General features: G+C 37.2%; 1 protein-coding gene across 1 annotated transcript; it reads left to right on the forward strand.

The window, feature by feature from the left end:
• The first annotated feature begins 2,395 nt into the window (after window positions 1-2,395).
• On the forward strand, window positions 2,396-13,881 carry LOC106118094 (uncharacterized). Its single transcript, XM_013312649.1, has 13 exons — window positions 2,396-2,568; window positions 3,282-3,478; window positions 4,009-4,067; window positions 4,647-4,833; window positions 5,124-5,296; window positions 5,649-6,063; window positions 6,294-6,375; window positions 6,956-7,076; window positions 7,149-10,314; window positions 10,548-10,830; window positions 10,993-11,121; window positions 11,387-11,578; window positions 11,741-13,881. Exons 2-13 carry the CDS (start codon window positions 3,287-3,289, stop codon window positions 11,893-11,895), a joined length of 5,154 nt encoding a protein of 1,717 aa, XP_013168103.1. The 5' UTR covers window positions 2,396-2,568; window positions 3,282-3,286; the 3' UTR covers window positions 11,896-13,881.
• Window positions 13,882-17,708: the final 3,827 nt, after the last annotated feature.

A 17,708-nucleotide genomic window follows, 5' to 3' on the forward strand; every position in this document is an offset into this window, starting at 1 on the left:
GTTAAGGCTTCTACAATATTAGAAACGGAACGAATTATTTGTCCATATCTATATTTATTCCTTTATTCACGAAGGAAAAAAACAGTTAAAATGAAGTTAAAATAGTACAAACTACAGTTGTTATTTAAAGTCATTGCAATGTCATTTCACAGTGGGTTTTTATTACCGTTTACGGAGTCAATTAATTTTCTCGACATAGGCTTCAATAGAGAAATGAGCGGCGAATGCTTGAAAGGAAACAATTCCTTTCGTCACCGCAATGCATCCCGGGTATATTGCTAGTCCTTTGATTGTGTCATTTGCTTTTACAACGTAATTATGGTTGCAAATGACAACTTTATCGTAGCAAATATAAGCATATTGTTAGCATAAAGAAAATAACGTATTGGAGATAGCTTTTTATTTTTACACATATAAAAAATAAACAGACAACCGAGCGAGCGCTCTCGCTTTAATTCTTAAAACGCGCCTGTTTTTTACTATCTGCAATTTTGAATACCTACCAAACTAACAATGTTTTAATTATATTTGCTCGCACGTTTGACCACTTATAAATAGTTGAAATGAATATCAAAACTATGGGCTAACAAACTGTTTCACTTCACGCCTGTCTTCTGTGTGGTGTTCTGTTCATACTTTATCAAACATCTTGTACATTTTGTTTTAGAACCAAGCAGGTAGGTGTTTTAAGCTTAGCTAGGGATGTCCACAGGAACGGAGTACATAAAGAACCGACTTCATAATTGATTTGAAGTTAAAACAAAGGCGTCTTAGGGCTGCAGGGTCCTTGGCTGGCAATTAATGCACAGCGCACGTCCTCAGACACCCTCCGACAGACTGCACCAAAACGCTCGACTTGACAGAAGCACGCGCCACTCTTATTGGACCTCGTAAATTGCTTACGTGGCTAAAAACGTAAAGGCATTTTATATTAACTAGTCAAATATAATAGTCGAGTGTTTAAAGACTTGGCAATAAATAAGGTAGCTCACTAGCTAGGTAGTACTAATGCTTACAATTATTCTCATCAAATACGTGCCGGCCCTGAATCATGATCACCAAAGGCTTAATTCTTTTGATTTCTCTTACTAATTGACACGTTTTCTTGATAAGTTTTCTGTTTGGTCTCAAGCCATAATGTTCAAAAAAAACTTTTTTTAACGTTGTACTTTGCTGATTGTGTCATAAATCGGTAGTTATTTCACTGTTTATTGTGAAAGATGACATAAATTCTTAGTTTGACTGGTTGATGAATGTTTTAAACGCTTAGAACGTGAAAACCTGTAGAAAATAACTTCAGCCACCAGCTAAATTGAGGAAAAATGTGATTTTAAGGAAAAATCTCGTTACCTCATTCTGCGTGATAATGTTTCGATTTCAGGTAAATGTTACCCGAGTTAGATTGATGGATGTTTGTTATGACGTATCTTTTAAACGTCGATTAAATTTGAGACAGTACATCTGTCCCAAATACACATAGTCTGAAAGAACGCATAGGCTACTTATTCGTTTTTTGTATTTCACCCGGACGAAATCGCAGGTAAAAACTAGATATCAAATATTTTAAAATGGCTTTTACAATAAAGTGAAACAAAGTCTTGAATCTATTTTTAAATTAAGTGAAAAGGCTGAATAAATGAGAGTAATTTCGGCGGCTTGTCAAAATCAGAGCGTTATGGTCCCTTGAATTCTTTCAACAAAATCACTGTGACAGCGCGCTGTTGTTATGCAGTGAGCATTTATTTTATTCTATTTTGTATTTATAACAAGATTATTGACATATTCGTATTCTCTAAGATTGTTAAAAAGATTTATTTGCGTTGGTCACTATTTTAATGCTCTTTTTATGGAGCAAGATATACATTTAATTTATATTAATACATGCTTTATGTATCGATAATAATTTAGAAAACTAACAGTCTCTCTGTTTTAAGCCTTTGTGCATAACCAAGTTTCTCTGAAACGCAGCTACAGCTTGCACTGTTGAGCACTTCACCATTCCATTCCAAAGTAACTTAATAGCTTAACCACGACTTAATAATATTTATTAACAGAATTTGTCTTATGTAGAATAGCAAATATTAATAGTATTACAATAAATTGGTAACGCGGTATTTTACGCTATATAATATAGTTATTTATGTGTATGATTTCTATATTTATATATAATAGTTTAGTTTATTGAAAATTCAAAGTGTTGCCGAATGTACTAATAAAATAATAATTTGCTTTCTGATTGATTATTTATGAGATAGGACAATTTTTGCAATTTAAAAGAAGGATGATTGGGATGATATTTAAAACAATTTTGTCATAACAGCTTACTTTTCTTCTGCGTAAAACAGAACGTATGGTTAATTTTCATCTATACGCAGTCGCAGCAGCCCTAATTTTTGACAATTCGCAGCTGGCTGTATATATGCCGTAAAACCAAGAATTCCTTTATGGATTTTGTGTCGTAGTAGAATTATTAAACGGTATAAACAGTTATTACACAAAGAAACATAAATAAACTCTAGTTCGGTTAAACATTTAGTGACAAAAAGTGCATTTTACAACATGATCAAGGTAAATACCATTTTCTAGATACATGCGACGTCTAGATTGTACAACAAACCTTTTTCATTGATTTAATCGATTAATTTTTTAACAACCTCAAAAATATTTTAGCACTCGTGTTTTGTTGGTAACTTTTTCCTATTTAAATATTAAGGGACCGCTGATTCTGTTAACAGAAACGACATTTATTTTAGTACCTACTTCATTTTTTTGTAGGGAGTTGTAACCCTTAAATAATGTGTCTGAAAATTTTATCTAGAAATGTCGAAGTTGTCCCATTTGGATTACACCAAACATTCATTCAATATTTTAGTGTTTCCATTGTTTAAATATTTTATTGCTCTTATTCATACATGACACTTTTATTACGATTTAATTTGAACAACAAATCTTACGTCGCATTTGACCCTTGTGTACTTTGTATCCAATAAGAAAATGGCTGATTTGAAATAGTCACTTAAAATTACTCTTTTAAGTAAAGATTTTGGAAAATATATGCTTTATTGATAAAAATAATTACTTGATTTTCTGACTGAAGGCTAAGTAGAAATTATTGTCAAAGCAATATATAACTATCTTTGTATAAGCCGCTCACACCATTGTCGGCACATCCCCATTTGGTAAGGTTCATTTAGATAAACCAATGCTCAATATGTTTTTATTACTTTATAATTTTACTGATAATAACAGGGAACAAAACATCTAACTATTTTATTCCACAGAAGTAATGGATCCAATTGATAATGATTGGCTTGGATATAAAAATGATCAAATAGAGGAGGCACCAAACATTGGCAATGTAGCCCGCAGTTGGCAATGGAGGGAACAAGGCATAGAACCATTCAACTATCCCAGCAATAAAACAGTGCTTGAAAATGCTGCAGAAGATATTCTTGTTCAAAAACCTCTCAAGATTCGGGTAAGCTATTTTATATTTGTGTACTTCCAACTGGTGTTTAATATAATATGTCAACATAAAGAAAAATACCAAGGATAAGATAAATGCCCGTTTTAGAGCCCCTTTCCAATAAGCAAAGAACTTTGAAACTCAACCGCATACTACTGCTTTGTCTATTAGGCGTGGCTACACCATAGAAGTGATACATAAATTGTTAATAAAAATAGTTATGTAAGGTCAGGGTCTATTCTTGGTTTCTATTCAAAGCCAAAGTCTAGTAATCACAGTAACAACAAATTGTATACATGGTGCCCGTTATGATATTTGACTTGATAATATGGATTAATTTTGTGGTTATTTGGTGTTCACCAATATTAACTAATATGAATTTGGTGTTTACTTAATTGCATTACTTGAAATATAATTTTGCATTGTAACATTATTGTTTGAAACTGTTGTTATCTATGTTATATAACCGAACACCCACAATCCAAACATAATGAATATAGTACTACAAGAGTATTTAGTGAGGAAAATACATTTTTTTACAGCGCTGTGAGCTGCCAGGTTACCCAAGATCCACCTTTCTTATGGTATTTAGTCCTGATGGGTAAGTAACATATTCATGTTATATGCTATACTAATATTATTAAGAGGAAAGAATTGTTTGTTTCTTTGCATTGAATATGCTTCTAAAGTACTGAACTGGTTTGAAAAATTCTTTCACTGCTGAGAAGCTAGACTCTCCGGATGAAATAGGTTATATATCTTATTTTCGCAAGACCATGTCTCTTATAAGTTGGAAATCTACTACACCTGTTGATTGCCATGTTCTTAGTTTTTATAGAATGATTTCATGAGTTGGTTATGTAATGTTAAAAATATATAATACAATGTAAGACTACATAGCTTAGTTTCATATTATATAATGTGTGCCTAACTCATTGGTTACTTATACTACATATAGATAACTTATGCTACAGATATTAATAGAATCAGACAAGTTCTTATCCAGTTGGTGATAAAATTGTTGAGACATACAGTTGTATATAATCAACAAGTTTTATGTCAGTTATAGACATCTTTCTTGTGTCACCAAATATTATGTGACATATCTTCTCCATAACTCGTGGGTGTTTTATATATGTAATTTACTCCACACATTACTATTTTATTTGTTTCTTTTTAGAACGAAAGTTGCATCTACTCATGGGAACCATAATATTTATGTGTCTGAGTTGGCAAGTGGCAAACATGTGCGCATACTTAAAGGTCACCCACGTACACCATGGTGTATTGCATTTCATCCGTCACATCCCCAACTGATTGGCAGTGGGTGTCTCGGAGGTCAAGTACGAGTTTGGGATATCTCTAGTGTAAGTACCAACATACTTAATAAATTATTTTTCTATAGTATTTAATTTTATAAATTAATAAAATTTTATGATTTTATATTTTATTATGTTATTTAATTATAAATATTCAATTAATTTGTTTCCTATCAAGTTTTTGGTTTTGTGCTATATTTAATATTTGTAATTTGTGGTGTTTGTGGTTTTTGTTAATATGATTAAATAATTTCACATATATTAGTAAATTGTTTATGAAAGTTATTATTTTTGTGGGTTTTACTTTTCTTTGTTTTCAATATTATATAACTTTGTAGGGTGGAAGCGAAGTATGGAATGTCCGCACCGAGACTGTCATAGCTTCAATAGCATTCCATCCACGGGAACAGCTGCTGGTGATAGCTACATTCAATGAACTCTATTTCTGGGACTGGAACAAACCTGCTCCTTTTACCAAAGTAACCACTAACAATGCCAATGAAAAAATAAGGTATTTTCTTAAGTTGTCAAATGCATATTTATGTATGTATTCAAATAAGCTGAATACTACGAATATAATTCTATATAAGTAATTTAATTACAGTTCTATTAGTTTAAATACTATTAGCTTTTGCCCGTGGCTTCGTTCGTGAAATTTAAAAAATCTAGTAATATTTATTTACTATCTTACACATTGCTAAAGTAGCTTTATAATGGTAAAAGAATTTTATAAATAAGTCCAAATAATAAAAATACAAATATCTCCTTTTTATAATCTTAATTAAAATTAAACGAGGTTAAGGCTCATATGCTTCTACTGTTATATTTAACACAATTTTGTTAATTTAATTCTTAATTTCCAGATATGTGGCATTTGATGCTTTAGGATACAAACTAATAACTGGAATATCGCAATGGGTGGGCGTGGCAACACCCACTTCTCTGCCACCACAAGGATCAACGAGCCCGCCGTTGCAAAATATTAGTCAATTCAGACGAGGAGATACAGATGATTTCAACAATGCTCCTCCGAATCCCCCTCCAAATGTTAACAGCACTTTGAATGTTAGTGGAACTCTTGCTGCAGCCATTGCCAACAATGGTGGAGATGACTCTGACGATGAAACGTACAGACGACCGCCGGATGGCACTCCGCAAGATATGATAGTGAACTCCTACCAAAGTCTAGTTCAACGATACGACAGCTTAGTGAGGAATTACCAAAGATTGTACATGGTCAGGCACCGACTCGGCAGAACTCCATCGCCACCGAATACGGTAACACAATCTTTTACTCTCCAATCTTACTAATTTACAACTAACAGAATGAATTCGATAAAATATTATTATTTTGTTTTATTTATTATAATATTTTTGATTATATTTTTATGACTTTCACATCAACATTTGATAAATAATTAAGTTAATTGTAGTTGTGAAGATTATGATTTAGCTGCTTTCTGTATGTAATTCTTCATATATATGTTAAGAGGTAAAATAATTTATAGATGGATCGCGGGACAGACCCCATGGAGACGGACCCTTCGCCCGGCGGCATCACCCGCATCGCCAGACCCACTCCACAAGATGGTAACATTAATAAATAAAACTCATTTTGTTAGGAAGAAGATCCTAAAACGTGGCGGTGTATTGTCCCAGCACTGGCCATGCTGAAATGTCGACGTTTGTGTCCCCTCACTATTCATTCTGACACTGGACTTTGTAACGAAACCACTTCATTCGCGACAAATGATTCTAAATTATAATGTCTAAAACTACTTTTAACCTGTTATATTACATAACTTTTATCAGTTAAATTAATTAATTAAAAAAATAAGACCAATTGAGACCCCTATTATGCTCCTGTATAATAACGCGACGGTCTAGACTTTTAGTGAGCAAATATATTACTGAAAAACATTATTTAAGCGTCAATAGCCTAATGGTTAAGAGTACGGATTTCCGAACACGAGGTCGAGGGTTCGAATCGGACCAAAAATCGAACAAAAAAAATCTGCTAATATTTTTAATTAAAAAAAAATGGTCGTTAGTCTGCCAATGATATTTAAAATGTAGAGTGACGATGTTTCAAATTCAAATCAGTTGCTATTCTATATAAAGAAGTTCGATTTGATTTAAATTCAATAATTAGTATGCGAGTGTTTTCCAGCAGGCAACTCTGGTGCGAGCACCTCGCGTGCACAAAACGAGGGTGAAAATGTCGAGGTCCCGGGCGCTAGCATTCGATTCCCTAATTTTAATTCTTTGACATTGGGAAACAGCTCACCCAGGTAATGTTATGACATATTTCTTACAAAATATTCGTAAGTTTTTTTTGTTCCAATCATAATTTATCTTTTAAGGGATCAACCTCCATCTCAAGAGGAACAGTCTATCTTCGGATCCGTATCCTCAGCGTTTCAACCTCTGAACGATTTCGCCGGCCGGCCCTTGAATAGACCTACATTCAGTACTCATCTGTCGAGGATGTTGATCAATCCGTTCTCATCCGCGGGCGGCCCTCCCACATCTAGCAACAGAGATTCCCAGCTCGAGGACAACTCGACTAATTCTTCGCGCACGAGCATATTTATCTCCTCCCGGCCGGAGACCGAAAGATCTGCAAATGCAAACGAAACGCAACGCGGACCGCAGAGAGACGCCTCGCAACCACCACCCGCCTCGCGCCGAGATCGCGTGCCCATAATACTCGAAGCGCTCGCGTCTCCCATCAGCCGCTGGCCGCCTCCGCCTCCCTACAGGACCTTCAGGAGCGGCTCTCAAAGGCCCACCATGACCAACTCTTCCACTCAAATGAGCCCCGTCTCCATGCCGATGGAGGCGCGGACTATAAATGAGAGTTTAGATTTAATTCGTGACATACTTCGAGATTCCGGTACCAGGCTGCTGAATTTGATCACCAACATGTCCTTGGCGACGTTGGCTAACATGGAAAGAAATAATCCTAATAATCCCCTACGCGGAGGTAACGGCCCCGCTCAACGCCTCACCGCCGGCGCCGCGTTGAGCGGCCGCGCCTCCCGCGACAACAGGGATCCGCTCTCCTCCTCCTCCGATTCCGACAGCGATCAGTCTATGGAACTAAATATATTTAGAACGCCCAATTCGAACTTCAGAGAGGATGATGATGTCTCGGACGATGAGGCGGCCGCCACTTCCAACGATGGCTCTCAACTACCCACCGACAGGATGACGTTTGAATTAAACGTCAACTTGCCCGACGAGACCGGAACGAATGGCATTAACCTGTCGGCTAGCGGTAGTCGATTTCATATTCGTACTCATAAGTTCGAAGCCGACGAAGGGGAACCGAGCACGTCCACCGAAGATCGCCCCGGCACGTCCGGCACGTCCGGTGCATCCGGAACCTCCGGCACGTCCGGTGCATCCGGAACCTCCGGAACGTCTGGAACGTCTGGGACGTCTGGATCTCGCCCTCAGCCCAATGTATTTCGACATAATGTGTCATCCACAAGTCGCGATACGTCTCGCACCCGAGGTAATGTCGTTCCTCCTAGTGAAATTTATAGGAAGGTAAAATCCGCTGTAAACGCCCTACAGAAACATACCGTGATACTGACGAACTTGTGGTTACACGGTCACCGGATCACTATGAACCAGCTGCGCAATACGTGGGACAACCTGCGCCGGCGCGTGCTCGTGCTGCAGCGGCAGACCGGCCACCAGGATGTGCCCACTCAGTACACGCGCACCCTGCTCGAGCGCTGCATGATACTGACGCAAATGTCAGAAAATCTCCGAACTACCGGCACCTTCGCTACCAGGCAGAGGACCGATAACAACGAAACAACCGGCCAAAGTGGGCAAAGTGGGGGTGCGACCGCTTCTAGCGGACAAGATCCACCGCCGCAGAACTATAGAGCCAGGCCGTCATCCGCTGCGAGATCCAATCAGAGAAGGTCCTCGCCGTCCCCCCGGTACCCGCCTCATCTCAGGCAAAGACTGATGTCTCATCGCAGGTGGACGGTCGAGGATGAAGTGAGACGAAGACTCAGGAATCCTACATTACACCGTCTAACTGAAAGGTACGGCAGCAGACCTCGCAGGGAATTCGCTAGGGCTCTCGAAATCAGTGCGACCAAACACGAAATCCGTATGAGAGCCATGCAGGTCCTCTCGGTGATGTTCAACATGATGATGATGTGTCTGGAGGAGCGCGGCCTGAGTAATGTTATCATTACAATGCTGAGAACCTTGAAGAAAGCTTTGGCGCTCACTTGTCTGATGCTTATGTCGAACAGACGCAACGCTCGACATCATGATAATCCGGCGCAGCAGGCCGTGCGCATGGAGGCTCTCAACGTGGTGCGAATCGAGCACATCGACCACGCGGGCCCGATCAACGTCGACGAATCGCCTAATTCCTTGTCCAGCGGCTCCGATGACGATCAACACCAGCGCGATCTTTATTTAACTTCTCAACAACCATCGCGCAAATCTCGCGACGCGCAGAGACAGAACGCGAATTCATCGAATAGAAGGAGTGAACAGATGCAAGAAAACTCACCGGCGTCCTCCGCCGCGAGCTCCTCCGCTCAAAAATGGAGCAACCGACTCGCCGTTCAAATTTCAGCGGCGAACCGAAATAACTCGATTACAGCGATCAATCGAAGAAAAATATATTTGGAGCGCAAGCGACAAAAAGCGTTGCACAGGACGAATCCTTCGGCTCATCCGCTACAAAAGAAAAAACTTCTTCCGCCGGTGTCCAATCACAGAATTCCCGCTCTACGCTCTATGCCGCGGAAACCTAAGACCGGTTTCAGGTACAATCCGAACAGAAACCAATCGTCGAATACCGACCCGATCCCGGGCCCCTCCAGCCTGGCGCCGGGCGCCGAGTCTACGAGTCAGGAGACGCCCAGAAACGAATTATTAGTCGATTTGGAGAACAGAGTAAATTTAATAAGATTGGCGCACTTACAAACCATGAGGATGCGTCAAGCGCGGAGGCACATGGAAATGATAAGGGTGTACGCGCCCAGCTCGGGGCGCGACATCGTCTCTCGTCCGTTTGGCAACAGCGAGATCTTGCCGCGGGACCAGCGGATCGCGATGCAAGCCAGCTTTCCGACACTGGCGTCGGCGCCGGCACCACCTCCGCCCGCGGTCCCGGCTCCGGCACCGGCCCCGGCACCGGCTCCCGCTTCGGCTCCGGCTTCGGCTCCGGCACCAACTCCAGCTTCGGCTTCGGCTCCGGCACCGGCTCTCGCTTCGGTTCTGGCTTCGGCTTCCGCTTCCGCTACGACGACCCCGGCCCCGGCTCCGTCCCCGGAGATCAGGCGGCGCCCATTCCCCGAGTACCTGCCGCCGCCGCCCTCCTACTACGGCGACAGCGACCCTATATACTATCAGGAACGCTACCTTCCGAACAGCGCCTCAATACCCATAGTGCAATTCCGCGAACTGCCATACGACGCCTCCGGCAACCCGGCGCAGAGACTGCCGAGGATACACGAATATCTGCAGCCGATTATTCTAGCGCAGGTGAGAAGTGATAATTATTCAGCATTACTAATCAAAACATCATAAATAAAACTGTCCTTTACTTGCTTAAGAATAATTATTGCGAATTCTTATTTTCCTACTCATTTAGTTATTGTCATAAATAGGTTCGTATATTGAGTATGTTAATAATTTTAATTAGGGCAATTATTCAAATTCATTTAACGACAGTTGTACAAATAATAAAAAAATAATTTGTTCATTTTCAATTTCAGAATGCAATGTTGGTGGAGGAAGAGGCTAACGCGATGAACGGCGGCGGTGGTGCGGGCGGCGGTGCTGGCGGCGGTGCGGGGGGCGCTGCAGGCGGGGGAGGCGGCGAGGCAGGCGTGCGGCTGGTGGGCGCGCGGCGCGTGGGCGGCATGGGGGGCATGGGAGCCATGGGTGGCATGGCGGGCCTGCTGGACGCGGGCATCATCTCGGAGACGATGCCGGCGCCCGCGCACCGCGTGCAGGCCTGGGACTTCACCGCCGGCGCCGCGCCCGACATCGCTGACAGTGCGTATAATCTCCCATTTCCTATCTCACGGACACTTCGATCAAACTGTACCTAAACTGTTGTCAAAAAAGCGCACCCCCATTAATAAATAAGGATTTTAGAAAAGAAAATTGCAAAATTGTTTAAAAGTTTTCAAACTATGTTTAAAAATGTATGTCCAGGTAACAAGAACGTGGTGGTGCGACGGTGTAGGATCCACAACGACGCAAGTATCGACATATCCAAGGACGGCAGACTTCTCGTGGCGCTGCTGCCGGTGCCGAGATTTAGAAACACCAATCATTTGCTAGGTAACTTATAAAGACACAATGTAAATTAAGTAGTATGAGTAACTGTGCTAGAATTGATGACCTATAGATCAGCTAACGGTTCAAGTGTGCGAAGCAGATCAGTGACCCGGTTCTGGGTTTAGCTCAATTTGTGCCTGCTTACAGTTACGATTTGAGTTTTGAGTCGCGAATTGCTAGTCACCACGCAGGTCGCGGTTCCTCGAGTCAATTTAGTTACTGAACCGATTCAGAGCTAATAAGATATGTGGTGTATTGTTTCACTTAGGCGTGTATTCGCTGGAATGGTCGCGGCTGGGCCACTGCCTGCACACAGCTGTGCTGGAGCAGAGTCCGGTGTCGGTGGCGCTGTCGCCCACCTCGCGGCACCTCGCCGTCGGCCTCGGGTCGCGCCGCTTCACCACCACGCCGCACGCCAGGAACAACGTCTTCGCACAACTCTATCGCCTCGATCCACCCGGTATTACCTTGTTACTAATTTAGCCATCTTTTTTAAAATGATTGACATATATTTAACACCGGCGTCTATACTAATAATGTTCAGAGGAAAGTTAATGATACATAAATTTTAGCATTGAACATATGACTTAATATTAAAAAGGTTATGTTGTTGACTTTTCAGAAAATACGAGCAGGACCGGTCTGGCGCCGATCAAGGAGTTGGAGCAGAACTGGGAGCACGGCTTCACCAGCCTCAACTGTCTGCGCTGGGCGCCGCAGCCCGGACAGGGACTCGTCTACGCCAACAACACCGGCCAGCTCATCATCATGAGCTAAGTGCACAAAACAACTGTATACCATACCCATACCAGATCAACGCCTAAATATTGTAAATCATCATCATCCACCTTTGTCCTCTGCTGAACATAGACCATGTTAAAACATACAAACATAAAATTCCAACCACGGCGGCCATTTTATCTAAAATTTTGTAGTTTTTTAGTAATTAAGAAAAAATGGTTTGAATTGGCCAATGATAATGCGTATTTATAAAATTTAGGCATTAATTTGGAACAAGGTATTCCATTGATAACGTATTTCTGAATCATTTCGTCATTGGCTCAACAATAAACTCGAGTAATGAGTTTCATATATCTAGCAAACAATCTAAGTAACTCATGGCTTGTAAGACGATTAAATTTAGTTGAATACTCTGTATTTCTAAATTATCACTCAATTATAACAGAAATGACAACAAACTTCTGACAAGACTTTACTTATCAAACTTAAAAAAGACAATCACTGAACTAGTAACAATAATATTTGGACGCTCTAGTTAAAATACTAGAATATTCCCATTTTTAATATAATATAGAAAATTCTATCCGAATTGTGACATATAACTTTTATGACTTGAATGAGAGAAAGGAGGAGCAAAGGAAACTTTTGAAATGGATACATGGCCTGTGTGTTAACAGATGGTAGATTTAATAAAGAAAATGGAATATCCCGGAATGTGTCAATGACCTGGCTATACATAATCTGTATTGGAGCCATAGATATGGAATAAAAACAAGTATAGACATGACTAAATAACGATTCTTCGTAATTTAATCACCAAATGGTAAAATATTACCGTCGAATGAACGGTAGAGTTGAGAAATTGAGCCAAATGTATGTCTATTGAGGTTGTATTTAAGAGAAATGTATGGATGTTTGAATGTTTAGAATGCAAGATTGGCTTGAATGTTTATGTATTTGTTCTGATTATGTTTATGCAGTGTACAAAAAACAGTTCGCCTAGTGTTCGTTTATCCGATATATTTGGTTTGTTCCGCGTCGATGTGCACTAAAATGACAGTTCATTGCAAATGTCAAAAAGGAATCAATGCCAATGCAACGTGGACACAATGACTGATTGTTTTGTTTTAAAAAGTAACCTCAAAAAATGCCATATTGATTTTTTGATTTATTTAAATCAGAGGTTAGGAGTATACTGGGAATTATTGCATATTAAAAAAATGTCAAATAGGTGTAATGTGAGTAATTAGGAATATCGATGTTGAAAATGTATCGATGTTTTATCAAGAAGCAGTGGAGTCAAGTTCATTTATAAAGTTGGACTTTTGCAATAATTATGTTGTCTTTGAAATGCAAAATACTGTAATCATGTAGGATTGCGTCAAACCATAACTGTGGAATCGACTACAGTGAAGTTCTATTATCGCACATAGTTGTCTATGGTAGTCACGAGAGAAACCCACAGCAATGTGGTTAATCAATAAAAATTTATCCTTTTAGTGTACAGTGTTTTTCAAAGTTCGGGTCGCAAATCGTAGATAGGTCGAAATGCCTCGAAAAATTGTGGTAATTTATATTGCCGTCACCTACACAGCGTGGTTAACTAACCGTGAGTTTCCGATACCAAACCGTTTAAAACATATTGTCTTCCGGTTATCTTTGACAAAACAGATGACAATATGTTTTTAACGGGGATTATTGTCTCGGAACGACGGCATAATCAGCTATGCGGAAATAAGTGGAACAATCAATAACCACTTTTCTGTCATCTCGGGTCTCGAATAAGTGGTTTGTTTGTTTGTTGGTCGTGTAGTGAATAAAGATGAAAAACACTGATTTACACAATTACATTTAAATTGATTTAATTTCTTTCACTAGTGCCATTTGATATCCGAAGGCATTTTTATGTGTTCATAAAATCGATGTTACGATTATGATGAAACACAACATCGATATTTTATAATTACCTATAAAATATTTCGATATAGTCAATGTTTCAAATTTTAAGGTTATTATATGTATAGAAATAGTTTTAAATAGGTCTATGTCTTTCATTAAATTTATTTTAAGATCTTTTTGATCTCTATATCTAAAAATTAGTAATTTATAATAAATTTCAATGTAAACAAAATTAAGATTTTCGGACAGTTTCATACCTTTTAAATTTGTATATTCTTTCGATTATATAAATTCAAAAATCGTTGGTTAATAATATATTCATTAAAAAGCACTCATATAGATATAAATACATATACGTTACATATACAGTCAAATTTGGATAAGCGAGAAACCTTTATAAGCTAGAGTCATTGTTTGATCCTATGTAACTGACGACCTCCATTTGCAAGAAACTGGGCAACCTCTAGTAGCGAGAAAAATATTATGGTCCCTCAGACTCTCAGTTATCTAGGTTTGACTGTACATCATTTTATGCATTGTCACTTATTTTAAGTCATCACTATATCTTAAAATTAATAAAAAAAACTTTTATACGTACCGTTAAAGTGTAATAAAGTTAAATATCCAAAGTAATCAAAAATGAAATATTTAAAAACTTATCTTTTGCCATAAATGTGTGAAGATTGTTTTGAATTTAATATAATTGTGCAATTTAAAATTAGGTTATTATTATAAAGGTTGATTGGCCCCGTTTCTTTTATGGTAAATTTGAGATCTTTTGTAATTGAATTAAAATATTTAAAAATAGTGTTTCCACATAATACTTTAACAACACGTAATAATAAAATACTACGAAAATTCAAAGACATTATTTTTTTTTGTATATGGCAATAAAAGTCTTAACCATGTGTCACTGTATTTTTAACATTTTTGCAAAAACATAATAAAACAAGGCAATTCTTTAGAATGATGGTTCTACTTATGTTATTATACAATTAGTAACTTTCTTGTACTATAGTCTGTTAGCGTTAAGAAAATAGTGAGTTATCAGTGCAACTACAGGGCAAAAGGTTCACAGTGGAGTAAAAATTATAATAAGTATAAACATTGTAAATTACGCGTCTCTCTCCGCTATGAATTATTGATCCACTTTTGTTCTTTCGAATATGTGAGGTATTCATTTTCAAAATTTAATGTTGAACGAGTAACGCGCAAAATACACAACCGTTTTGTTCGAAGGAACAGGTCACTGTGAACTCGACTTTCTAATTTCTTGTATTTTAAATCACTGCGGGGCGTGGCCAGGCCTGTGGACAACGATAATTCACTATTTTCTTAACACGAACGGACTATAGTATATTGTTTCACGAAAGTTTTAATAAATGAAAAAAGTTCTATATGATTTTGATTACTTTGGATACTTATGAAACAATTAAAACCTATTTGAGAGTATAAATTTTATTTTTCGCTTTTTGAATTATAATCTCATTAACAATACAATAATAAATAATATGTTTGATAAATTAACAAAATAATACTTTTCGAATTACAGTAATGAATCTCAGCATCGTACAAAATTACAATATTGTTCTTACATTTTGTTATATTCAACATAAATTGGTAATTTTAAAATAATTTGTCTTTACAACTTAGTTAATTCAGTTCTTTCCCATTATAGTGTGTCTATTTAAGATAGTTTAGTTTGACAATTCACTAGATAAGGGTTGAGTAAAATCGATTAAGAATTTTCTCGATTTTCGATGGTTGTTCTCATAGAATTTGAAATCGAGAATACGTAATTATTGTTTTTGAATTACAATATAATTAAAATTATTTCTTTTCATTCCTACTCTATCCTTCATAACTACATAAAGAAATAAGATATCAAACCAAAAATTGCGGTGTTGACGAACTAACAATTTTTTTTTAATTAATCGTGCAATACATATCCAAATAACTGTAGTAAATTCAAAAAGTTATAAAATACTTAAATTATAGTAACCATTTGTTTAATTAATTTTATTACAAGAAAGATAACCGATAGTTCACAGTTATTCGTTGTGCGCGACGGTTCGACACTATGACAACCGTCCATTTACATCAGTGGTTCCCAAACTTATTTTGTCTACTAACAACTTTGAGATCAAATATTTTTTTAGCGCCCCCATATTTTCACATATTTAAAAACCACTATAACTTCAAATTAAATTAATTAATTATTGTGACCTATATATGTATATTAACGGAGAATTCTAAACGAAACTTTTACTACAACCAGCAACTTGAAACCTGCAGCGCCCACAAGGGGACGTTATCGCTCACTTTGGGAAAGACTGTTTTACATAGTACCACATTAATTACACAAAATTATTTCGATATTTTATAGGCGTCAGTTGTGAAACTAATCTATCTTAAATAGACACACGACAATTGTGGGATTTTACAAAACAAAATACATTTTTCATTGCAAGCTAAGAAACAATCATAGCGATATCTTGTTCATTTTATTTACAACATTATTTTCGCCATTGATTAATTTTTACTGTTCAATCTTTGAAGGAAATATAATTTACTTTTTCTTGTTTACTATATTTTGTTAAAACCTTCTGAAGAGGGATATACTAAATATTGCAGCAATATATAAATTAAATAAAAAATTCTATTATTCAAATTTATAAGCAATTGGACTAAAAAATTCTGTCAAAAAATTCTTCAATTTGCATAATTATTGGAATCATTTTAATTTTAACTTATCAATAATAAAATCGATCAATGCGACGAAAACAGTTATAACTCTTATATTACCTTTTAAGTTATATAACTCTTATCGTAGTTTGGATTGAAATATACATTTTCTTGTATATCTTTTATCTTATATACATGTTTATGTAATAGATGTAGTACAGCAGTTTTATATAGATGATCACAAATACACGATAATCTTTAGAATCTTTAAATCCATAGATATTAGAGTTAATGTTTTTTCGTCTTAATAATTAATTGTAAAAATTTAATATAAGGGTCGTCATCAGTACTTTTTAGCCGACTTCAAAGAGTTTTGTCTGTAATTTTTTTATATGTTGACAATCATCGTCCTTCGAATTTGCTCTGGATAGCTTATTTATTTTCATTTATAACTATCCTAACTTAATTGACCTGTTAAAGTATTGCAAAGATTTCAAAAGTGCAATATCAACTCTGCATCCTAAAACTTCCATTGAAGACGCATTGCTTGTCTTCCATTAACATGGTCACGAGGTCTTTGACTCCGAATTGTTAAAAGTCTAATTTATATATCTATCATCGCTAATTAAACAAGTATCAAGTCAGTACCTTTCTTTCACTCCTTACTCTATTCTAATTCGTCCCAATTATTGATTCTCGTTAAATATGACACCAGCGAAACATAGTCCAAGAGCCTATGATTTAAAAATTTATCAGTATTGTGATGACGGCCATTAAATTGTGGAATTGTAAATGTTAGTGCATATATCGCTTCATATTTATATACGCAGCTTTGTGTAAGACTTAGGCCTTTGCTGATTATGGTGAGTCTCCACTGTAGTAACACGTGACAACGATATCGCTGTTTCTTTCATTCTCTTTGAGAAAAAAGGAAAGGGAATGTTCCCATAAGTGTTACTCCAGTTGAAATCCACGTTTTATAGCACTATACTAGATAGTGGATATCTTTTAATCGGTCTCATGCTATTCAATGTTTTATTCTAATTAGGCTAGTTCAATTTTTAAACTATTTAATAATACATTATGCTATTAAGGTAGGCGAGCATTTATTGGTCATTTTTAGCCTAATTTTCCTAAATTTTATAGTAATTCCACATGACTAATTTGACAGTATTTTATAAAAATTATTTAATATGCTATATTGTTCACCTTTTTATACAAAACAAACTTAATTGTCAGTTTTTAAATTTTGTTAAAAATTTGAA

This window comes from Papilio xuthus, unplaced genomic scaffold, assembly GCF_000836235.2.
Source record: "Papilio xuthus unplaced genomic scaffold, Pxut_1.1 DF827597.1, whole genome shotgun sequence".
Taxonomy (NCBI): domain Eukaryota; kingdom Metazoa; phylum Arthropoda; class Insecta; order Lepidoptera; family Papilionidae; genus Papilio; species Papilio xuthus.